General features: G+C 43.8%; 1 protein-coding gene across 1 annotated transcript in view; it reads right to left on the bottom strand.

Annotated features, from left to right (window-relative positions):
* Positions 1-25,420, bottom strand: part of maml3 (mastermind-like transcriptional coactivator 3) — a 115,152-nt gene that overhangs the window by 54,020 nt on the left and 35,712 nt on the right. Inside the window, exons 2-3 of the mRNA XM_058091681.2 lie at positions 7,562-8,290; positions 4,867-5,811 (exon numbers count right to left, since the gene is read on the bottom strand). Of these exons, the coding sequence (XP_057947664.2) occupies positions 4,867-5,811; positions 7,562-8,290 (1,674 nt within the window). The remainder of the gene's footprint in view (positions 1-4,866; positions 5,812-7,561; positions 8,291-25,420) is intronic.

Here is a 25,420-nt window from a genome sequence, read left to right as displayed (position 1 = left end):
CTGAAGCCAATCTTTTGAGATCTTGGCTGTGTGCTTCGGGTCGTTGTCCTGCTGAAAAATGAACCTTCGCCCCAGCCTGAGGTCAAGAGCGCTCTGGAGCAGGTTTTCATCCAGGATATCTCTATATATTGCTGCATTCGTTTTTCCTTCTATCCTGACTAGTCTGCCAGTTCCTGCTGCTGAAAAACATCCCCACAGTATGATGCTGCCACCACCATGCTTCACTGTAGGGATGGTATTGGCCTGGTGATGAGCAGTGCCTGGTTTCCTCCAAACATGGCGCCTGGCATTCACACCAAAGAGTTCAATCTTTGTCTCATCAGACCAGAGAATTTTGTTTCTCATGGTCTGAGAGTCATTCAGGTGCTTTTTGGCACGGGCTGCCATGTTCCTTTTACTAAGGAGTGGCTTTCGTCTGGCCACTCTACCATACAGGCCTGATTGGTGGATTGCTGCAGAGATGGTTGTCCTTCTGGAAGGCTCTCCTCTCAGAGTGACCATCAGGGCCTTGGTCACCTCCCTGACTAAGGCCCTTCTTCCCCGATCGCTCAGTTTAGAAGGCCGGCCAGCTCTAGGAAGAGTCCTGGTGGTTCCAAACGTCTTCCATTTACGAATAATGGAGGCCACTGTGCTCATTGGGACCTTCAAAGCAGCAGAAATTTTTCTGTATCCTTCCCCAGATTTGTGCCTCAAGACAATCCTGTCTCGCAGGTCTACAGACAGTTCTTTTGACTTCATGCTTGGTGTTTGTGCTCTGACATGCACAGTCAACTGTGGGACCTTATATAGACAGTTATTATATTTCCAAATCATGTCCAATCAACTGAATTTACTGCAGGTGGACTCCAATTAAGCTGTAGAAAGATCTCAAGGATGATCAGTGGAAAAAAGATGCACCTGAACTCAACTTTGAGCTTCATGGCAAAGGCTGTGAATACTTATGTAAATGTGATTTCTTAGTTTTCTATTTTTAATAAATTCAAAAAGAGTCAAAAAAAAACTTTTTCACATTGTCATAATGGAGTATTTTGTGTAGAATTTTGAGGTAAGAGATTAAATTAATACAATTTGGAATGAGGCTGTAACGTGACAAAATGTGGAAAAAGTGAAGCGCTGTGAATACTTTCCGGATGCACTGTGTATATAGTATATATATATATATATATATATATATATATATATATATATATATATATATATATATATATATATATATATATATATATATATTCTCTGATGTACAGTTTTATACAATACATCATAAATAGGATCAATCACATCGCTATAATGTACGTATGTTTTACCCAGATGTTGAAAATCCATGTTCCATGCTAAATGGCTAATGCTAGCACAGCACTGGACTTCAGCCAGGTCATCACATTGACATCCTATCAATAGCAGCTGGAAGTCCAATTTAGCTGGCAGTTCAATGCCACAATCATCAGAGAGTTGTAAAAATGTGAAAAGCACTGGTTAGTTGGGCCACTCTTATGCCAAGGTAGCACTGTATATGACAATAAAAACAATACCTGCAATGCTCCAGTTTCTGGCAGGCCAGGATTAGTCAGTCAGTTTTTTTAAAGAGGTCTTTTCATAGTCGAAATCGGTGTGTCCCAATGACAACATTGTAAGCTAGCTCATATTAACTCGTTTTCTTGCATTATAATGCACAGAGAAGGGAAAGAAATATGTGTTCATATATACTGTTTCACATAAGGATTGCGAATGTTGGGCAAATTTCCCCAAAAAGTGCAGTTCCCCTTTAAGATCAACTTTCCTTTCCCCGTGAAGGCAGACTTAATGCCTTGTGTCATTAAGTGTGGTACCACAGTTGTTTTTTGAATTAATGTTTTACCACCATCATATAATAGGATAAAGGCGACATCCTTGAACATGTGAAAGGATCTGCTCCTACGAAATGGACAGTACTAACTACCCTCCCAATAAGCCTGTGTCCTTCTTCCAGTGTGCACGACAACTACAACATATTTTTATGACTGTTTTTCAAATGCATTTCATGCCGCCTATGTGAGAGACTCAGAAGTCCATTCAGGTGTCATTTAGGTATAAATTCTGGCACACACTAAATATTGTTGTAGGAGCGGAACTTGTATGTAGATTAAGGAGCTGTACTGTCAAAACAACTCAGAGAAAAAAAACTAAATATTTTTGCATGAATGACAACCAACTTTGCATCTCACTTATTTTTTTTCTCCTTTGCGGGTCCTTGACTTTGTTTTTCATATTTGTAATTTTCACTTTAGAATAAATCTCCTTTCCTTCCTTTCCGTGCCTGCCTTTCTGTGTTAGGTCATTTTCCCCCCTCTGCACATGCTTTCTTCTCCTGCTTTTCTCGTCTCCAGTTCTCCTCTGCTCACTCAAATAAATCTCTCAAACCCCGCCCAGCCGCCCATCGAAATCCATGAAACACACACACACAAACACACACGCGCGCATGCTTGCACAAACACACAACCCTCCAGGCAGCAGCCACAAAGGCCCCATATTAATAAATCTGCTCTTTTATTGGTGCTGAGTGTCTCTGGCAGGAGGGGAAGGGGGTGGGGTGGGCAAGGAGGAGGAGCAGCAGGAGACACAGGGATCAGCAGAGGGCAGGAGGAGGAGGAGGTGATGGACTGAAGTCATATCATGAACAAAACGGAAGAAATGAGTGCATAAGATGGAGACAAAGAAAGATGCGATACAGCGATACACACACACACAATGACTATCAAACACATCCACAGGCACTGCACGGGCCTTAAAGCGATGCTTCTCAATGAGTTTTTGTCATGCCCCCACTCGAGGACAGAATTGTTTTCACTCCCCCCACCTGTGATTTGAAATACTTAGTAGAACCTGTAGTAGTAATGTACTTACCTGTACACACCACTGCACTGTATGATTTGCTTCACCAGCATCGCTCAAACATCAATAAAGACAATAGTATCGTCCCCTCTGCCACTCACACCCCCACCACCGACACATCAGTGCCCCCCGCCCCAAGCAACACAAAGCTATCTCTGATAGCTATCTCTGAATATACAATAATCCCATGTCACTTTGCGCTTCAGTCTATCACAGAATAAACATGGCTAAATTCATTCATTCATTCATTCATTTTCTACCGCGAGGGTCGCGGGGGGTGCTGGAGCCTATCCCAGCTGTCTTCGGGCGAGAGGCGGGGTACACCCTGGACTGGTCGCCAGCCAATCACAGGGCACATATAGACAAACAACCATTCACACTCACATTCATACCTATGGACAATTTGGAGTATCCAATTAACCTAGCATGTTTTTGGAATGTGGGAGGAAACCGGAGTACCCGGAGAAAACCCACGCATGCACGGGGAGAACATGCAAACTCCACACAGAGGTGCCTGAGGTCTGCGCGCTAACCCCTAGACCACCGTGCCGCCATGGCTAAATTCAGTAAAATACAAATCTAAGGCATTCAGAAGATGCATTTAAAGACATTGCGATGATAGTGTTCTACACTAGTCACTGGGTGTCACAAATGTTACTGTAAAGCATCAGACTTGATTGCCGCAACAACAGGCTTTTAGCATCTCACAACAGGCACAATAATCCCTGACATGGGCTACTGTTGCGGCCGTGACCCACACCAAGCCCTGATGTCACTTCTTGTCTGCCTCCCACTCAGCTCCCCTAAACCCACAACACATTTACAGCAACACACATTATTTATCTTTTAAATGTCTTTTGACATTTGACACAAGTTTATCTTATGTCTTCTATATTGGGTAATATGAGCGTAAATGTGACTATAGGGGTGTTATTTTATGTCGAGAGGGCTGTAATAATCTTAAAAGAATGTATTTAGAATGCCATAAACAGGTTTTCTATGCTCCAACTACAAAAAATTGTGTTTTATCGATGAAGAATCCTACTTTGCTAAAATTCACTCATCACAGTCAAGTCTGGAACCAATTAGCTGCGATAAACAAGGGATTAAAGTAAAGCTTTTCTTAATGACAACATGAATGTAAATCGTTGATGGTGTCTCAGAGACTGCTTTTGTGTGCGCGTATACAGCATGGGTGAACACAAATGTAATTAGTTACTGTAGTTACTTTTGTTAATACTAACAAAAGTTAGTATTAGTTTGTGAGCAATATCAACATTGGTGCGTACAAACCACTATTTTAAACCACAGCCTTATAGCCTTAAACCACTAAAGCAAAAATTGCTATTGGGAGTGAGTTGCATACAGTCCCTTTAATATCTCTCCTCCAATGGATTATTCAAGACACCTGCGTCCTAGCTGAACCCAAAATGGCCGCGCCAGGCCAGTCACCAGGATGCGGACGCCAGGCGCCCAAGGTGGTTGATGTGGTAATGACATCGGCAGGCTTGGCTTAGTGGTCCAATCTCAGCCATCAGTCAGCTGTGACAGATTGGGGATATGAGCTAAGGAGGCGTTTAGCTTTGCTGTTTGCCGTGGTGTGTGTAAGCGTGTGCGTGTGTGTTGGGGGAGGGGGGGCTATCAGTGCTGGTCGTGTTGCAGAGGCATCAATACACTCTCGACAGGCCATTTTCCTACGCCTGCTTCCAGCCCTGGCTTGTTGCTGGGGTAACTGCCGCCATTTTACCTTCCCTGGCTGCAGTGCTGAAAGATTTCATAAAAGGACCATAGTTTTATGTTTTCTCATCTGGCTTTCTCACGGAATTGTTCATGATATAAACCCGAGGATGATTGCTGCCACAAGGACATGATTGGTTGGCCTTCCAAGGTCAAATGAAGGAAGCAAATGTTCCAGGTGGGGCAGACCCAGAGTGCTGACAAGACTCCAGCACTAATTCACCGTTAGCTAATGATTGCGGTATTACACAATGAACTTACCTGTCCGTGAGGCTGCATGTTGCTGTAGGGGATGTTCTGGTTCAACACCTTCTGCTTCATCAGCAACATTCGCTTCTGTTCCTCGCTCAGATGGGCCGTTTGCCCCGGGATTGGCCCCTGGGTTTGCCCCGGCCCCGCCCCCTGGCCCCCACCTCCTCCACCAGCCATGTAGGGAGGCAACATTGGGTTCTTGACCTGACCGTTCCCGCCCACGGGTGGAGTCATCCTGTGGCCGATGTGGTCGACCCCACTGCCGCTGAAGTGGCTCAGTGGCTTGGTGTTGTTGTAGGACAACATGGCTGCCGTTTGCTGCTGCTGCTGCTGCTTGGACAGGGTGGTCTGGCTGATACTGTTCTGCTGCTGGCCCATCATGCCCATGTGATTGTGAGGGAGGTAGTTGTTCATGGGAGCTTTGGGTCCGTTGTTGGGGGCCATTCCAGCCCCTAGCGGGGCCTGTGGTGTGTTAAAGGCTTGTGGTGGATACATCATTGGGCTGTTGGGTTTGTCTTGGTTAAAGGGACCGGCGTTATAAGGGCTGGTTGGAGGGCCAGCTGGAGACCAGTTGGCTGCTTGCTGCTGCTGTTGTTGCTGCTGCTTTTGCTGCAACAGTTTAGCACGTTGCTGAGCAGCCATTGCTTTCAGTTGCTCTGCAGGGGAAAGTTCCGGTGTTACTGGTCCGACTGGCTGACCTGGGACAAGCCCAGGCCCTGTTTGTCCGGTACCTGCCTGGCTTACACCAGCGCCTGGGTTCATCATGTATCCGTTGCCAGGCCTTGGAACTGCTTGCGTTTGAGCCTGGGTCGGGGTCTGAGGAGAGCGAGCCACACAGTTGTGTAATGGGGACCCTGACGCCATGGCAACGGCGGGGGACTGCTGCAAAGGCTGCTGAGGAGGTGTGCCATTGGCGGTGGTGGCAAACTGAGGGCCTGATGATGAAGGTCGGACCTGAGGAGCACAAAAATATTTTTAAAAAATCACATTAGTGGTGTTCATTCATTCATTTTCTACCGCCTATCCTCACGGGAGTCGCGGGGGTGCTGGAGTCTATCCCAGCTGTCTTGGGGCGAGAGGCGAGGTACATCCTGGACTGGTGGCCAGCCAATCCCAGGGCACATATAGACAAACAACCATTCCCACCCACATTCATACCTATGGACAATTTGGAGTGGCCAATTAACCTAGCATGTTTTTGGAATGGGGGAGGAAACCGGAGTACCCGGAGAAAACCCACGCATGCACGAGGAGAACATGCAAACTCCACACAGAGATGGCCGAGGGTGGGATTGAACCCAGGTCTCCTAGCTGTGAGGTCTGCTCGCTAACCACACGACCGCCGTGCAGCACATTAGTGGTGTAAACCCCAAATTTAAATCCAGTCTACATCGAACTCGCTCAAGTCACCTTGCATAATTGTAAAACTATCAAAACATGTTTTTATGGTGACGTAACTTGCCATGTAGCAGCGATACAAACATGGACCACCACCTTAGGGTTTTGCCATAAGTTATTTCTTGAATTCAATAGTTTTTTCCCTACGGCTGCAAAATAACCCCGAATGGTGTCACAGAAAGTTGCCAGTGTCAGCATTTTGATCAAATAAGGTGAGAAACACGACTGCATTCATGAAATAGCTTGTAGCAAAACACGAAGGTGGTTTCTGTGTTTGGCAACAATCATGCCTTCAATGAAGGTAAAGTAACCTTAAATGTTCAGTTATCCCTTCCATTCATCATATAATGTATATGTATTTCAAATAGTTTTCTATGTTTGTAGAATGTGTTTCATTTTTGAGACTTGTGGTACTACAAAGTCAACTGCTCATGACATCATGGCAAGTATTAGCAAGCTAACAGGATGCTAACAAGGACGTTTTGCATTAAAAATACATTAAGAACACAGCTGGACTCACGCAGCGTATTAATGTGACAAGACGCGGGCTATATTGTATGCTAACCGGAGAATGTACGCAAACAGAGGCAAAATTTGGGCGGATATGTTCAATGTAAACCAAAAAACATGCTAACTGGGCTGCCCTAACCTAACTGTTGCTATGTTTTGTATTTTAGTTTCCTGTTGGCTCCCTCATGTCTGTCTTCTCTCTCTGTATCACTCGACTTCCCCAACATCTCTCACTTTTTCTTCCGTGTCACTCACTCTTCCGTCTGTCTCTGTATTTACAGTCACAGTTGATCCACTGGGAAAGCACAGACTTGATTGAGTACTATAATGTGGGATGGCGTAACTCGCACACAATTGGCCAGTGGATTCCTGTACCTGATCAACTGGTACCGTAAAATAAAAACAGAAGCGTCTGAGCAAAGCGTTTCATCGGAGGACAAGCGGCTGCAATGCTGCCACCAGAGGGAGACATAAGAGCCCAGAGGGAGGCTGACATCATTGCAGCCTCCTGGCAGGCACCAATACATGCTTTGCACAGATGCAATGCATTATATACCTTTTGAGTGTTAAGCTGCTGTGTGATGAGTTTAGCTCACCGTGAGCCAGACTGTTATATTGACTATTAAAATGACAAGAGGGTTGACAAGCTTGTCGTGAGTATATAGACAGATGACTGGCTCCTGCCAAAGAAACAGCTACCGTTTCCCTACTGACTCGCAAGCAGCACAGTATCTAAGTGATTAGTCGTAATTCTGAAGTAAAGGCAGTGTCACGAGATGTGATTAGCCGTACTAACCTGTGGTGAGCCCATAGGCACCTGTGGGCCACCCTGTGGGGGTTGAGCAGGGGGTGGAAGGGATGTCGGGGGTACCGCCCCCCCCCCAGGTGCTGTCGTATTACTGACTGCTTCCTGTGGTCCTGGAGTCTGATTGTTTGCCGGCCGGCCAAAATCTGGCTCTTTCTTTTCCTCAAAGTCCTCGTTGAAGAGGTCGTGCATGTCGTCCTCGGGTACAGTGTTGGCCAACTCGTCAATCAGCTCCTGCCACTCCTGGTCATTGAGGTTGATGTCAGAAAACAGTTTGTTCTGATTGGACAGAGACTGGGGGTCCGAAGACTCCATTCCAGCCCCGTCATCCAGCGGCTCCTGTTTCAGGTCCTTGAGGAGGCCGAAGCTGTCCTCCAAGTCTAGCGAACCATTCATCTTCATGTCTGAAAGATGGCTGCCACCATTCTTTCCCAGCTCGTCCGCCGGCCGGCTTACATGGTTGCCGTTGCTGTTTGTGCCGTTTCCCGTAGAAGTGTTGGGCCCGCCGATCAGAGGCTTCACGTCGAGTTGGTGGTGCAGCGGAGAGATGGGTGGAACATTGTTGTTGGGAAGACCTGTTAGGGAGTCTAAACCACTGGAGCCCTCCTTCCGTAACCGTTTGGTTGTGGGTGAGTAGCTGCCTCCATCACAGATACCATTCTGGTCTCCGTTGAGAGGGGATCTGGCACTATCCAGTTTCCGTTTGACTGTCTCCTGGAGCTGAAACACAGAAGGAAGATGATTAAAAGAAGCACTGAGCCCATCCATGCCATAGCAATACTTTTGCATATTCAAGTCAACATTTTCAGTACAATAAACAATGAACTGCAATACAAATCCAAGCAAGAAGATTCTAACTGTGAATGTGATTCCACACTGGTCACCCGGTGTCAGTACACCAGCACTAGACTTGATCGGCCGACCAACAGGCATTTATTGCAGGTTAAATGATCTCACAATAGGAACAGTAGTAATAACATAATACTCATAACAATAGTAATAATATGATCCCAATAACATGGGCTACCCACGAAAAGCTAGAACTCAACATTGAACCCCTGACATCACTTCCTGTCCACCCGTCACAAAGCTCCCTTAGCGAACATTCTAACTGCGACAAACGCGAGCAAGACTCTTGAAATGGCTTCTTTTTACTCTATTGATTAATACAAATGGAAAGGTGACTATAGGGGTGTTATTTCATGTCTAGAGGGCTCCAAGAATGTTCAAAATTAAGGTCATAACAGGTTTTTTATGCTCTAACTACAAAAATATTTCATTTATGAATAAGGAATTCTGGTAATCTGTGGTAATTAATTTATCACAGGAACCAATTAACAGCGATAAATGAAGGATTATTATGCAAGTATATTTGTAATAATAATGTTACATAAGAATAAATGATGTACGATAATGAAAACTGTTTTGCAATATTATTTTATGACTAATAAATACTTTTTTTGTTTTTACCAGAACAAAGAAATATTGTTGCAGAATGTGCAGGTTGTTCTTTGATCCAACCATTAAGTTCAGGGTTACCACCCATTACGTTGACAGAGAGCTCCCGTTTGATCACGCAGGTCATTTGAGTGGATTGCATGTGTCACCCATGTCATCAACGTCACATGACATTTACAGTATAACATATCATGTAATTGATAATTATTTTAAATAATCATTAAACTTTATAGCCTATAATGCTTTGCTCCCCCGGTTCCAGGAAACACAGAGGGGAATATAAAAGTATGTGCTGCGGTGTGTGTGTGTGTGTGTGCAATCCATCAATCAATGGGGTTAAATAATTCAGGTTTCCAGCATGCTGTCCTTGATTTTGTGAACAAATCTGACTTTCGGAGTGCATGTGCGGAGGGAGGGGGTGTTAAAGTATTTCCCTAAATGCCTGTGACTGATGTTGGTAATAACAGACTTGCTATGCAAAGGCTACCAATAAAAACTCTCATAATGATCCAGTGGGTGTGAGGGACGGCACGCACCCACACAGAAATGCAAACGCACACGTACAGAGTTACTGCATAGGCGCCCGCCCGTGGAAGCAACTTTACCGTTGGAATCACCTGCATTAAAGCTACGCTGCAAAATACAGTCCACTCATACGCTAAACGTACAATTAGGAAGTGTTCATACGAAGGAGAAGCAACACAGTCAAAATGACAAAGAACTGAGGTGGGAGTCAAGGTGTGAATTATTGATTTGACATTTAAATCACATGACCTTAATAGCACAGTTCATTGATATGGATTTAAATCAGATTTTTGTACATTTTTACAGAGAAAATGAAACGTAAAAATCATCTCACACACACACACAGTGTGTATATATATGCTGTATGTATATACTGTACACTCAGTATATATGTGCATATGTACATATCCAGTATATCCAGTATGTATAGTTATCAGGCTACTCTGTTGTGGAACCATCCCCCTACTCAATCCGGGGGTCAGAGATCCTCTCCCTTCCCTTACCTCTTTGCTTAAGCGTACAGTTACCTCAATTTCACAACAGACGCTTACCATGTACGTCACGTCTGCGTCGTGTATCCACCAGCTGTATCGTTCCTTTTTGGAATAGAGCTGTATTTCACTCTTTTGCCTTCTACAAGCCAACAAGATAGACGGAGCATCGGGTACTTGTGCTTGCCAAACAAAAGGACACCTGATTTTTTCTAAAGTTGTTGATATTGAGCGCCATGCCTTTTCTTTTCGAGTGTGCTCCTTGTAAAACTGGTGTTTTGGCTCATATAAAAGGTTCGATTGCTCCACTTCAAAGATTCATCGTTGGTCATCCATCATCTTCGTTGCAATGAGCGCTGGTTACATAACGCGGGGGTCTTTCAAGCTTTTATTTTGTTAAAAAGCTGAAGCGGTGTTTCTCTTACTGGTATGCTGCTAAATTTAACGCTTGAAAAATAGACTTGTGGCTTGATCTACCGTCTCTATTTATTTCTATGTCTCAGCCCAACCGGTCGGGACAGACGGCCGCCACACAAGGCCTGGGCTCTGTCCAAGGTTTCTTTCCCAGAGGGAGCTCTTCCTTGCCTCCGTCACCAAGTGCTGGCTCAGGTGGGGCTTCAGTTGGCTCTCAGTGCCATAAGTGCTACTGATTGATTGATTGGTAATAGGAGTGTAAAGGTGTCTCAAGGACCGTATTCAGAGGGACGTAAACATCTTTTCTATGCTCTAACAAATAGGGAATCCTACTTGTCGGAAATTCCCTTAAGGGGATCGGCTCTGGAACCAATTCATTGGGATAAATGATTACTGTATATCCACTGGCCTGATCGCCCGGGACAAAATTGGCTTGCAAATGGGAAGAAATCCGAGGTTGACCGGCGTCTCCCAGTTGAGGGTGATGAATCTTAGCCGTTCCGTGCCACTCTCCGGCACCTGTTCCACAACACAGCTGCATCTTTTAGCACAATTAGAGAGCTTGTTACATCTGTGAAGTGGCGGAAGAAACCTGGCCTGAGCGTCACACGGCGCTAACAATATTTTCACGCACGTGACAATCAATAATGATAAGTGAGCAAATGGAGCGGAGAAATGAGAGAGGAAGAAGAAAAGGCAAACTAATGGAGGGAATTAGAGGTGGTTGAGAGCAGAGTAGTGAAATGAGAACCTGGTGACTGCTCTTCTTGCATCTTACACACACACACACACAAAGCAAAGACAAAGGTGCCGCTACACACACATCTCTTTGTCAGGCTTGTTGGCTTGGAGTGGACACATGGAGATGAGGGAGGGGAGAGGGTGATGATGATGATGATGGAGACAGGAGGGGGGCGGTAGAAAGGAAGAGCCAGCCAAATGACAGCAGGGAGCAGACGATGAGAGGCTGATCAGAGATGGAGAGGGGAGAGACAGAGATGGAAGCAGTACGGTGCCGTTGTTATAGCAACTGCTGCCTTTGTGTGCTTCATCCTACTTCCTCCTCCTCCTCCTTCTGTCGACAATCCTATCTCCTCTACCTCGCTAACTTCCCTCCTTTCTTTACCTCCACAAAATGAGGAAGAATAAGGGAAATTCTGATCTTACACCAGCCCAAGCGGAGATTCGAACCCAGGCCTGATCGCCTAGCTGTGTGACCTACATGCTAACCACTCGGCACCATGCGGCGCGCTTTGTCTTTAAATGTATATATATATATATATTTTACAAAATAAAAGGCAGAGTGGTTAGCCTGTTATCCACCCAGTCAATTCAGGAAGACCTGGGTTCGAATCTCTGCTATGTGGAGTTTGCATTTTCTCCCTGTGCATGCGTGGGTTTTAACCAGGTATTCCGGCTTCCTCCCCCATTCCAAAAACATGCTAGGCTAATTGGAGACTCCAAATTGTCCATAGGTATGAATGTTCTTTGTAAGATGACTCCATGAGTCCGTCTGGTAAATTGAGTGGCACAGTGTTTAAACAATTCACAGCAGTTGTGAAGCAACTGAGATGTCACAAGAATAGACAGAGGCAGCACTGCAGCACCACCCATCCAGAAATTAGCCGTAGGGTTCAAAGTTTAATAAAAAAAAACTAGCAGCTTATACACCGGAAATTACGGTCATTGTGAACGCTATCGCGCATGCGTGAGATTTTTAATGTATGTAATTAGCCTCAGTATATCAGCACCTGCCAGTATGTGATGGTGGGAACAGCAGCCAAACCAGTTTAGAACCACTGCTCTAGACCACGTATGTTTCAACATTCACACACCAAAAAGTTTCATCATGTAAAAAGTAAGGTCATGAAACGGTTCTATTTTGGTTTGGAGCCCTGTGTGGGTACATTTGAATGTGGTCCAAAATCCCTGGTGATGCCCCTACTGGTGGTGGCTGCTATGCAAATCATTTTAACAACAACAACAACCTGTCCCCGTCACAACATCTGACAACGTATGAACCGTCTTTTCCAGACCAAAAACACATAAACAAGAAAAAAACCTTCCTTTCATTTGCCTCAGGTCTTATTTTTGACATGACCTTTATTTCAACGAGAGAAGCTGGAAGATAGGAAGCTAAATCATGAAGGAAAACGGTGGAGGATTTAAAACCATCCGTCCTTCTGCGCAAGGACAGCGGTTCAAGCGTACGTCAGCAAACATCCATCCTGCTGAAGTGTCCTTGAGCAAGTCACTCAAACCTTCTGCATGAGACCCTGGGATTATGAGCGTGGCTGTTGGCTCAAGTCTGAACAAAGTTTCTGGTTGGTTTTGTTTTCTCGACGGCACAAAATATGCAGGGAATTGATCATATGTGGGTCAAAATTGTCGAATGTCACGGCCTCGCTCGATCGTTTTTTTCCAAATATATTAACTCATTTGCTATACCAAAGAGTATTATTTATGCTGTTTTTTTCCGACTGTTCTTCTTTTTAAAATACAGACTTGATGCTGATGATGGATGATGCTGCAATGCTGTCTTTTTTATTTTAAACTCATATTGGTACATGTTTGTAAAGTTCTTAGGTATACGTTGAAAGTGTAAGTTGCTGTGTGATGATTTATGTGTTCTTTACAAAATGACACTGTGAGTTGTTGAGCAACAACCTCTTTGTTGTTGTGTGGAGCACGTCATCACCCCTGCGCCGATATCGCATATGGTCAGAACCGTATACAATATTCCTATCATCAACAGACTCTAAATAAAAATATGGACAAATGGAGGGAAACAATATCAAGGAAAAATCTTCCATCATCACCCATTCTTCTCCTGTCTGTGGACATAGTAAATGTGCAAGCAATGCTTGTCTGTAAATCATGCGGCGGAAAAATATATTCCCACGTGCATATCGGCCGATACGGATTCAAGTAAAGAACGCAAATATCGGCCCAATATATCTGCCAGCCGATGTATCAGTCGATCCTTAATCAATATTCATTTGCAAACCCACGAAAGCTGCAATGCATGAGAGTACTGGTCGTACTTCCTGTCATAGTTTGGCTGGTTCTTCAACATACTGTATATATCCAAATATATACAGTATATAATGAAACATGTGCTGCATTTTTGGCGACACCTACTGGCCACTAATGTTTCTGCCTTGGAAACTGTGTGTCTGTAAGTAATGTGCAATTATAATGATGTGATGTACTGTATCCATTTTTCCTGTTCTGGATCACTAGTGGATCTCTCTTTTCAACCAAGAGACACAGAATATCAACCAAAAATCCAATGAAATGTTTTATATTAGTATTTGTACTGTCACTGTACACACCGAATATCATGTTATGTATACAGTACATACACTAGCGATATGTATGCCTTCAAATATCCAACCCAGGGAACTGCACAGAGGAAGCAGCAATCTCATGTCGCACAAAAGGCGGTCAGAAACGCTTCAGCTGCTTGAGAAGGAAGTTATTCTTTATTTTGGCAGTCAGCAGTCAGGACAGAACTTGCAATGAAAATGGGACTAACCACACAGGACACAGAATCCCTTAAGAAAACTTAACACCAACAGATAAGTATTACTAATACTATGTACTGAACATAACATTAAAGGTATGAAAACTATTTTCCAAGCAGTGTGACAACGCACGCTGAGAAGCAGGAAGTACACAATTATTGCTTGTGAGCTAATTGTACAATCGAGTTTCTTACACTTGGAGTCTCATTAGCAAGTATGCTAGCACGTCTATGGGATTATCCAAGCAAATTTGCATGAATCCGGCCCATTTGTGTGAATGTTTTAATGTTTGCTGGTTTACTGCTGTTCCTCTTTATTGCAGACCTTTCCTTTTATGGGACGTGCGTATATGTATGTGTGTGTGTGTGTGTGTGTGTGTGTGTGTGTAAGAAATAAAAGAGTGCAGCAGCTGACTTGGCATAAACACATTACTATGTGGCACAAACATGAGAATGAGAAGAAAGTCGAGTGCTCAAAGAATCAGTGAGGTTATAAACTTCACTCATTCAACATGTCTACCGTGTTGAATTTTGCTGCAGGTAGGCTAGAGTGAGTCTTCCTGAGGTAATGATGTTAGATTAGACGCATTCAAGGGAGGCCCCTCAATCACAATGCTTTCCAGTTAACCCCAAGGTGGAATTTGGAAATAATTGCAAAACCGCTAGCAAGCTTGCTGCTGTGTGGAGAAAGACGTCATGCTATGGCGTCGTATCACATACTACAGCATTAATTGGCTCTATAACCTCGAAACCGCCCATGAATGATACGGGAAAATGATACTGATTAAATATAGATTTTAGCCACGTATTTTAGCCAGTATCAGCCCCCAAAGCTGTCCGCTCAAAGCGCGCTGCTCTGGTATCAGGCCTGTGACACAACCAATCAGAGAAATCAGAGAAATATCACTGTTAATATAAACATTCCTAATGCTTCTCCAGTAGCCAAAACAACAAAACTTGATTAATAGAACTTTAATTGTAACACATAATAAGATAAGACTGTTGATAAATTGTTGAAATATTGTTGAAATGATTGTGTTTACACTGTTTACATATACATGTAATACATGTAATAAACTGAAAAAATTCTTGAAATAAAATGGTCTTTTGATCAAATAGTATGTGATAAAATAGAATCCCATACTTCGGTCTCAGGCTGATACTGGCACTTGGGGGCATGATACTGGGCCTGATACCAGACAAACCATGTGATAACCTATAAGTATCATATCAGCACAAACCGATATCAGCAGAAAACCCAATCCTGATCTGAACCGATTTATGTACACATACGCAAATATAACTGTATACTATGTATGTGTGTGTGTGAGTTGGGTCGGGGGCTGCTATAATATGTTATATATAGTATAATAAGGCTGCACGGCGACCGAGTGCTTAGCGTGCAGGCCTCACAGCTAGCAGACCGAGTTCAATTCCACCCTCGGCCATCTCTGTGTGGAGTCCCCCCTCCCCGTGCATGCGTGGCTTTTCTCCGGGTACTCCGGTTTCCTCCCACATCGAAAAAACATGCTAGGTTAATTGGCCACTCCAAATTATCTATAGGTATGAATGTGGGTGGGAATGGTTGTTTGTCTATATGTGCCCTGTGATTGGCTGGCCACCAGTCCTGCACCCCCACGACCCTCGTGAGGATAAGAGGTAGAAAATGAATGAATGAATGAATGATATACTATATAGAGTATAATATCAATCAGTATCTATAATATCTCTAACATTATAATGACATATGTATATTTTGCATATAAATTATATGTACTATATAGTGGGGGTGTATGATAATTATTGGTACTGATAATTATCGGCCAGGTTTCCTGATCGGCTGATAATTATCGTTATTGGAAATTGAGAGTTGGACAATATTGGCATATCATTTTTTGCCAAAAAAAAGCCAACATCGAACATCGCTAATTATGGTACATCAAAAACAAAACAAAAAGCACATGGCCCTGAACATGGTGGGTGTGTGTGTGTGTGAGTGTGTGAAAAATCTGAATCGCGATCTCAAGTCGGAGCAAGAAAATGGCTACCGAACGTCCCCAGAAAAGGATCACTTTTTCTCTTCTCACCCCTCCCCATCCATCCCCCAGCTTGCGTGTGAGCCAGAAGGTTAACAAATAAATAAATAAATGAGCGTGGCAGAGACAGTAAATGCGGACTAACACTCCATCCAGCGTTTTTCAATCCGTATGTGTTTACGTTTTGAAAAAGTCAAAGGGTAAAGAGAGTCAGCGGAGGGGAAATGATGTTTGTGTATGTGTGTGGTTCCTGGCTGAGCACTTCTCTATTTATAGAGCCACGGCTCTTTCCTGTTTCTGGAGCCGTACCATCACGTCAAGACAGGGTGGGGGTGCCGGCCAAGAGGGAGGGGTCGGGCTCCAGGCGGGACGAGAGATGAGCAAATAGAGGATGTATGTGGGCTCGTGTGGGAAGGGAGACTGGACCGGGAAAGTAAATCAACAGATCCGCCCTCTCTCTTCTTCATCTCCGTCTATCGCCTACTCTCAGTTTCACGACCTCCCTTCCTCCCCTCCTCCGTCCCTCAACAAAATGGGCTCGACCGGCAGCGAGACAAAAAAAGGAAGTGCTTAAAAGACAATTTGCTCATCGGGCGAATGAGATTTCTCAACGAGTGATCCTCTTAATAACGACCAAGACTGCTGCCAGTCAACAAGTATGGACATGTTGTCAAATAACACCGCATGTAGATTTGACTTTCATTTATATTATCTTCACCATTATTAGATGTCCTCGTGTCTTGGTCTGCTTTTAAGAAACTTCCAGTGGTCTTTCTCACATTCTTCATGGGAGGTCCCAGGAGGACAGATGATGTCATAGAAATGAGGAAAAAAATGGCACCCTCGCTGACTCGGCAGCACAAGACAAAAGAAAAGTCCCTCGATTCATGCGATGGCCCTTTGGCCAGCTGATAAATCACAGCCAGCGAGCCCTGCCGATGCCGTCTGGGGGTCGAGTCTGGGCAACGCAACCAACTCGCCCGGGCTGGAGAGAGGCTAACTCGGGCATAGCACAAATTCTTTGTGCCGAACCACGTTCAGTAACATTTGAATAGTCAGCATGCATTCGGCTGGGAATTCAGATTGCAATTCTTACCCGGGATTTGAGTCTGAAAACATGAAATAATCCGTGTTGCACGGTGGGGTCTCTCTGTGTGGCGTCTGTGGCTGCAGGTAATGATTATTTTTATATTGTCAAATTAATCTGAAGTTTGCCGTTTGGATTAATCGAAGACTCGTTGAACCAAATCAATGTCAACCAAATGTTTTGGTCGTTTTTTAACAAAAACACAAAGACAACAGCTTTGCCTTCATGCATGACATGACAAGGACATTTTTAAATATTCACATATGAGAGGCCAAATTCAGAGAGTTTTTACAGTTGAGTTTTACATGAGTTAAATACCAAATAGTTATTGTTGAATTGGATACAGTAGGAGGAATATTACATCCCATACGTGCAGTATCTGCAAATATGATGCCTCACATAGGTCGGACTTTACACCGGGAGATGTCGGACATCGGTAACTTTAATCTGAGCCGCATTTGTGGGCATGGTTTAGAGGAGTAGTTTAGAGACCTTCAATGACCATGTACGTCTATCTACGTATGTAACAATAGCAGTTGAGGCAGTTGGTGTTCAAGTCACGATGATGATGGCTGGGTTTGCTTGACAAAAGAGGGTGAGAGAGTATCACGAGTGGTTTGATGAACTGGTATGAGTCCATCGACTCCCATCACAAACTTTGGGCCATACTGATGATTTGTCTAATTGACAATATGCCTTTATCTTTAACCATTTTCAAGCTACTTTGCTTCTTCCTACTCCAGTTTGGGCTTGTGGAACTGTACTAATGGCAGGCAATCTAATGGCAGTTGTTCGTGTATTCCACTGATGACAATCAGCATATTACTGCAGGAGGTGGTCATCAACACCCAGCCAATTGTAATGTGATCGCTCCTCTCCGGTTACATTTGGAGTGCACACATGCACGAACACAGCGTATGCAGGTTTGGGGGTGGGGGCATTGTGCCGACGAGGCCGACACAAACACACGTGCACACAGGAAGCATAGCATAGTCGACTGTATCGCAATCGCTCCTCCGCAGTTACAATTCCCAATAGAAAGACTGAAAAATAACCCACAAAGTTACAACAAAGAGGAGGAGTGATGTTTGTTTACATACAGCCCATGCTCTGCTTGATAACATTGATAACTAACCTAACTGATGTCAATGGCAGGGAAGAAAGAGTGAAGGAGCCACTGGCTTCCTGAACAGATGGTCAACAGGAGGACCTTGACAGCTGTGTGTGTTTGTGTGTGTCGGTGTGTGTCTGTGTGTGTCTGCGTGTGTGCGGTGATTGCGTCCAACACCTGTCCTCCCAGGACAGTTCTATAAAGGAGAGCAAGAGAGGTTGAATAAAAGTACACTTGCCTGCACCCGCACAGGGAGCGATAAGCGGGAAGGAGGAATACCAACCAAAGCTTGATTTTCACCTGTAGAGGCGATTTAACTGACCCCTGCAACCAAGTATCCCGTGCAACGTGTGTGTGTGTGTGTGTGTGCACGTGTGCGTGTGGTTCATGGCAGCTTCACCAATTGGCTGACTCCCTGCAAAGTGCCACAGAAGGCTAGCATACGATTGGCTGCATCCAAACCCAGTTGGCGTCTGCCTCTGCCGAGGTCTGTTGTGAGGGCAGAACAGTGCACACACACACACACACACACACACAAACACCAGATTTCTGGACTTCTGATTTCACCAGTTCTCCCTCTTTGCACTGTTGCCCCTGAACAGAGAGAAGAAGAGCAACAGTAAGGTGGAGGCTGCTATGGTAATGAATAGGGGAGTGTGTGTGTGTGTGTGTGTTGGGGGGGCGGGGGGGTTGCTTGGCAGGAGCACCACATTCTCCCAGGACACACACACACACACGTGCCAGCATGAATGAGTGTGTGCTGATCTGAAGACAAGTTGAATGAGGACAAGTGCGTGTGTGTCCAGATGTCTTCAGTCGTGCAGATCCAGGGCCACACAAGACCCGATCCCACAAAGTCAGGACACCTATTGTGTAATTCTGTCTTTCTCTTGTACTTCATGGCTTCATGATCTAAGAGCCTTCCTAATGATGTCACCTGATGACACCAGGATTGTGTTGTACCAATATGGAGCAGAACCTCTGGTTTTGTACATTGTAGTATGTACAACATCGTCACACACAAACCCTGCATACTCTAGGTACCCCTCTCCGTACTGTATTGTATTCCCCCAACGGTATATGGTCATTTCTGACGGGGAAACGTCTTGCCATATTTGTGGGCGAATGCTCGACGGGGAATCAACACAGAGAGTAAGAGAGGCTAAGTCACTTAAAGTCGACAGCAAGAGTAGTTTTATTGTGCTGGAGCCTGAACAACTGCCTGTTACCGTCGCTGTTTTTGGTTCCTGGATGATTGCTTCTGTCCTGATGCCGATGAATCAGCATTTGGATGGTCAAATGTCTGGCTCGGATTTGATGCCGGACACCGTTCCTGCTCATTTGCCAACTGAACCGAAGAGATAAACGTGGGCTGATTAGCCACAGCTAGCATCACAGCTAATGTAGCCCGGCATTTCTCCATCTCTCAATCGGTGGTATTGTATTATCCCACTCATAATGTACTATCCCACTCAAAATACAACTCAGACTTTCTACGTCGACTCCGGTATAGCCACGGAAAGCCCTGTAAAAGCTTTGCAGCCAAACATAGAGTTTGTGGCTGTAGTTTCCTTGTAAGATGATGCCATCGTCATTATTTGTCCATTTGGACTTTGTGCTTTGAATTTTCTGTTGTCAGCTGTGTGTAATGTGGAGCCCAGTCACAATCACATTGTCCATGCACGTGGACTGTTCCAAATCATCCATTCATTAGCAATATACTGTGATTCTTTTCATCATTTTTCTTCTTGAAAGCAACTGTTTCTTTCATCCTGCCCATCCGTTTGTTTACAAATTGATGCATTTCCATTCTTCAATTCCTAACTTGTTCCATTTAGGATTGAGTGGATTTACGTTGTTTCTGATGGGAAAAAATATCTGGTTTTCAATTTTTTCTGGCCTTTTGGAGGAGTTTAATGACGAAAACCGATCTTCCACTATAATCCTCATCTTTGTGTATATAAAAGTAGGTCATGCAGTAGAAGAGAGCGGGTGCCTTGCCACTGTTCTTTGAATGTGCAAGTGTGTGTGAGTGTATTTACACAGCCAAAGCACACAGTCGAAAGCTGCAAGGAACAAAGTCTAACCCGGTATACATGTGTTTTGGAAACAAAGGCAAGATTCAGGTCTACACAAAACCCATTAACACAAACAGAGATTATTTATTGCATTACATTTCTCTGCACTGTATTGTACCTCTCTTGGGGGAAAGGAACAGAGTCAATATTTTCTACCTCATAATGGTACATATATCCAAAGCATGACACACAAGTAAGCACACTTTAACAAATACAGGCGGTCCTCGTGTTACGTTTCCTGGATACAGACACACTCTCATGAATTATTAATACCGTCCAAAAACAAAAAGAACCAGTTAAGTGCGCCCAAAGGAGGAATAAAAAGACAGAAGAATATGTAGTTGCGTGTTGCTACGCTGACGAAGGACATCACTTTTGTCTCCTAACCAAGCGGAATACTTTTCTGAAGAAAAAGAAAAAATGCAAAGAAAAGTACAGTGAAAAGTGAAGTGAAATTAGACAGAAAGCGAGGCCAGCTGCCGACAGCTATTTTTTTTACTGGCCCCCCGCATATTCTAAGAATAAGATTCCACAAGAAAGAAGAAAATATGAAGTCAGTAAAGTAAAAATATTAAGAGAAATAAAGAGAATTCAAGAATTTTAGGTAAATTGGGTTTAGTAAATCCTATCATGTTATGATAATAAAGTCAAAATAATATGAGAATGAAGTCAATGTGCGGAAAGTTGAAAAATCTATGTAAAAATGCAATTTAAAAAAAGCAACGTGAGGAGAAGCACTTCACAATAATAATATGCTTTGTCACTGATAAAATGAGAAGTAAAAGATCTCTATATCTACATGAGGTGGCTTCAAAATAATGTTGAAACGCTGCAACCATCCCAAAGGAAGGTCCAATGAAATGGACAGCGATAACCAAGCAGTGTAGTGGTTTTCCTTCATCCAATATGGCCGTCTCTGCCACACTCCTTCCAGTGTGTAGCTGGATCCATACCCAAAAAGTCATAGCTGAAGCCGTCTCTACCCTAATAATTCAATATGTTAAAGATTCATTCATTTTCCCACTGAAACACATTTCTCCACTCACAACTCTGCATCATGTTCATCTGTCAGCCTCTTCCTCGGCCATCCTGCCCCGCACGAGTGCAGCAGTAGGCAGCGCGTCTATCGGCTCAGGCAGACCCATTATTACCCCAGCATGCAAGTATTGATCCACTGCCCTGGTGTGTATGTGTTATTTCAAGATCCTCACACCTGTAATCAGCATGTTAATGATAGTTATCGCCGAAGAAGCCAACCCTGTATGGTTGTTCAGGGATCACAGGCAGAGAGGCTGTCGGCTGACATGCAAACACGTATAAGCAGATACTGCATTTTCTGGTGGCATTTATTTTCATAGTTTGGCTGCTAGCTAAAACCTATAGTCAGATGCGACTTATATAAAAATATATGTCATTTAACATGTGCTGCCTTCAAGTTAGGGTGGAAGCATACTAATATGCTAGGTGTCTGTCATTAATGTGCGACTATACTGGTGATTCCTGTATGGATTGCGAAATGTGGTACTGAAGACACCAATGAGGACATCAATTAGGACGTCGAGCTTTGAGATTGTAGTTGCTGCCGCAGCCAATACCTAAATAAATACACACCTACGTAGGTATGGATGATCCTACATATGATACGTTTCTACACACCAGGATGTATCCAGGCTTCAGATCACGTATTAAACGAACATTCTGACAGTTTCAACTGGTTTTATAGTCCAGATATTAAATAAATACCATATTTCAGCTTGGGTAGCCTTAGTTTGTCTCCTTGTTGGTGTAAACTTTGACCCTCCTTCTGGCTTTGTCTTCTTCTCTTGTTATTTTCATGTCGTTAGGAGCGGCGCCATGACACTCCAGGAAAAAAAAACACTAAAAGCCACACGTGTTATCTAAATGTGTTTTTTCTCCATTTTTTGATTGATTGGATTTACTTTGTGATTCATAAGTGCGCACACACAAAACATACTCATATCATCCATCTTGATATACAATCATCAACATTTTAAGACCATTTGCAAAAGGGCAAGGATTTACATTTTGCACGTCTTCCAAGGAATGGTCTCCTTCAACGCCACAAAGGAAGGAAGTTTCAGGTAACCTTAACGTCCCTGATGGCTTCCAACGTTACTGGTATGACTCATTATCCCACTTGAGATGTTTTCCACACGGCACAGTGGAGGAAGCGCCATCATGAACAATGGAGCTTCAGGTTGCGCAGGGGTGTCAAACGGCATCTTTCATGACCGAAGACCCTCGACCGTGTGGTGAAGACTGGCTTTTTCAACAGGACACCGCTGCACTGCACAGTGGACTTCTGTGAAGTTACCATCCTGCACCTACGTACATCCAATTGAGAACATTTGGGGGTGGGTGGCAAGGTAAGTTTCTTCTGTTTGCCTTTTCTAGCTCTAATTACAGTACAGCTTTTACAGTGTACTTTTGGGGAATTTTGCCCATCATTCCCAATCCTTATGTTAAGCGTTTCGTTTACATAACTGACTTGTATATTAACCAAGCTACAGCCATATTATTATTGTAGCAGCACACATGAAAAACTATATTTATCTGGCACTAACAACGCCTCGCTAATCACTCGTCTCAGCGTTATTCACAGACGGAAGTTTGGATGCCTAGCCCTCAATTTCGCTACGAAGATTGCTTGTTTGCTGTCAGCGGTTTTTGCCCAAGGACTGGAGCAGACATCTTGTGCTGGAAGACACAGCCATCCCAAGCAGAGCAGCTATCATAAGTGTTGACGCTGTATCTATGATGCTGTTACTGACAGATGTAGCGGAATGTTTTAAATAATCAAAATACGGCAAGATACTGCAACTATGACATGTTATCATAGTGTACTGATCACAGCTTGGATATGAAACGCTAAAACATTGTTTGAGGTTTTTTTTTAGGGCTTTGTAGTCAAATAGGTGTGTCCAAATGGCATGCATTGTTAGCTAGCTTATATTAACTTCTTCTGGCATTATAACGCACAGAAAAGGGAAAGAAATATGTCTTCATGTTTCACATAAGGAATGGGAATGATGGGCAAGTTTTTTTTCAAAGCAAAATAAAAATTCTTGCAATTTTTCATCTCTTAAAATTTGGATTAGCAATGTATTACATGGAACAGGTCCTCACCAACACTCTCCTCTCCAAAGCGACACGCACTCACATCGCTTTCCCAGCGACAATAAGCTGTATTTGGCACTATTGAAGAAGATGCATTTCAGGAGGCAAATGACATCATTACCATATAAATGACTTCCAGCCAAACACATCTGCTAATGTAGCTACACACACACAGATACACATATGCAAACATCAATAAATATGACCTGAGCTGCACATTTGCTCAACGCACCCAACACATTGTGTGCCCACTCAACGCAAAACCCCAAACTCATCACATGTCTTCCAGTTTGGAAATAGTCTGTGATTGGGTTTAGAAGTCCCAGGATGGGAAGGCCAGCCAACAGTATACCCACAGAGCATGGATACACAAAACCATGTTAGAGGATTGCCAGGTAAATCCAGTCACACAAATGCATGACTACTTCAGGTCCGCTTATTGAACTGATGTAAATGCACACACACACATATTGATGAGAAAAGTGAAATCCAACATAAGGGAAGTGAACATTAATCCAGTTAAATCCAAAGTCTGGCCTGGGGGCCACCTGCACCTTGTGTTTTGATGGCCTAAAAGCATTAAAAGCAGCTATAAAACCAGCCTGCATCAGAACATTAGGGCCACGCTGAATTCAAGTTACAATTGACAGGTTTTTACCGAGGTGTTTAACCACATGATCAAACAAGGCAAAGAACAATTGCTTTGTTCAATGGAAAGAAAGTACTCTGTATTATAAAGGGATTCTGTGTCTTGACCAATGGGTGACATTTTTGCTTTTTTTCCAGCTTGTAACACTGCTTTGTCATTTGTCACCCGATCTGTCCAAACACTTTACATGTTCTGGAATGCTTGGACAGCCTCTCGATGTGTTAACTATGTGTTACTTAGTCTACCTTATAGCTGGGGGAAAAAGCTTCAAGTCATGTTCAGTTTAGTACAGCAACAGTGAACACAATCTATGTAGACTTTGGGTCCGTAGTACGCATACACACACAGACCAAAGGGTCACATGATTTACTCCAGCCCTGGCCCTCCACCAGGCACGCCTCCATCAGAGCCCACTCCGCTGTGATTGGTCACACTCCAAGCGCTCCTGAGAACTTCCAGACAACTGCCGAACATCTTTTGTTGGATGTCACTGATAAATTGTTGACAATGTTGTCATGTTCACAAAACAGTGTGAGGTGCCGTTGACAGATGAGCATATTTTTATGGGCGGGAATCAAGAACTCCAAGCACTTTGGAATGCTGCTTGCCTAAGATAAACAAAGTTAGCTTTGCATCGCACCAGAAAAAAATATTTCCTGGTGGCAACGGGGCATGCATAAGGAAGTCAGGGTTGTGGTGGTGTCAGTAGAGCTTGGGTGTTTAAAGGGAACCTATTGTGCTTTTTCCACTTTTCTGACCTATAAATGTAGTTGGAATGTTGTATTCTTGTGATAAACAATGGCAAAGTGTCAAATAATTAGGTTTGTACATTTAGAAATGAGCCCTGAAAGAAGTACCGGGTGGCTCTGTAGGCTCTGTTTCAGTGGGCTTTCTAGCACTGGCTATTTGTGATGTCACAGATTGACAAGCTTCCTTATATGGACGTGTGCTGTAGGCCAGATACGCTCTCTGTCCTCCCACAATCTGTGCTTCTCTTTTTATGGTGATAGCAATGTCTCCCAGGAAGTGTTTCTTCAGGTGTAAGGGGAAGCTACATTTGTTTCAAATTCCTAAAGAGGAAAACATCAGGCAAGTGGTAGGAGCTCCTGATTCCCTACCAGCAAAAGAAAAACATTTTGATCGGTCAAAGGCATTTCACACTGGACTGTTTGGTGAGCATGGGCCACTATGCAGCTGGACTTGCTAAAGCCCTACGCCTTTAAAACATCACTTGGTCGTGACAGAGTCAGAAGAGCAAGCAGGAAGTAACAGTTTATCAGCGTCCTAACTGTCTTTAGTTTGCGTAACTAATAGAACAAAAGCGGTTGCCTGTGTAG

This window comes from Doryrhamphus excisus, linkage group LG9 (assembly GCF_037039965.1).
Source record: "Doryrhamphus excisus strain RoL-2023G ecotype Guam linkage group LG9, RoL_Dexc_Guam_v1.1, whole genome shotgun sequence".
In the NCBI taxonomy this organism is placed as follows: Eukaryota; Metazoa; Chordata; class Actinopteri; order Syngnathiformes; family Syngnathidae; genus Doryrhamphus; species Doryrhamphus excisus.
Note: the sequence above shows the minus strand (reverse complement) of the source record. Positions and strands in the feature narration are given on the sequence as shown.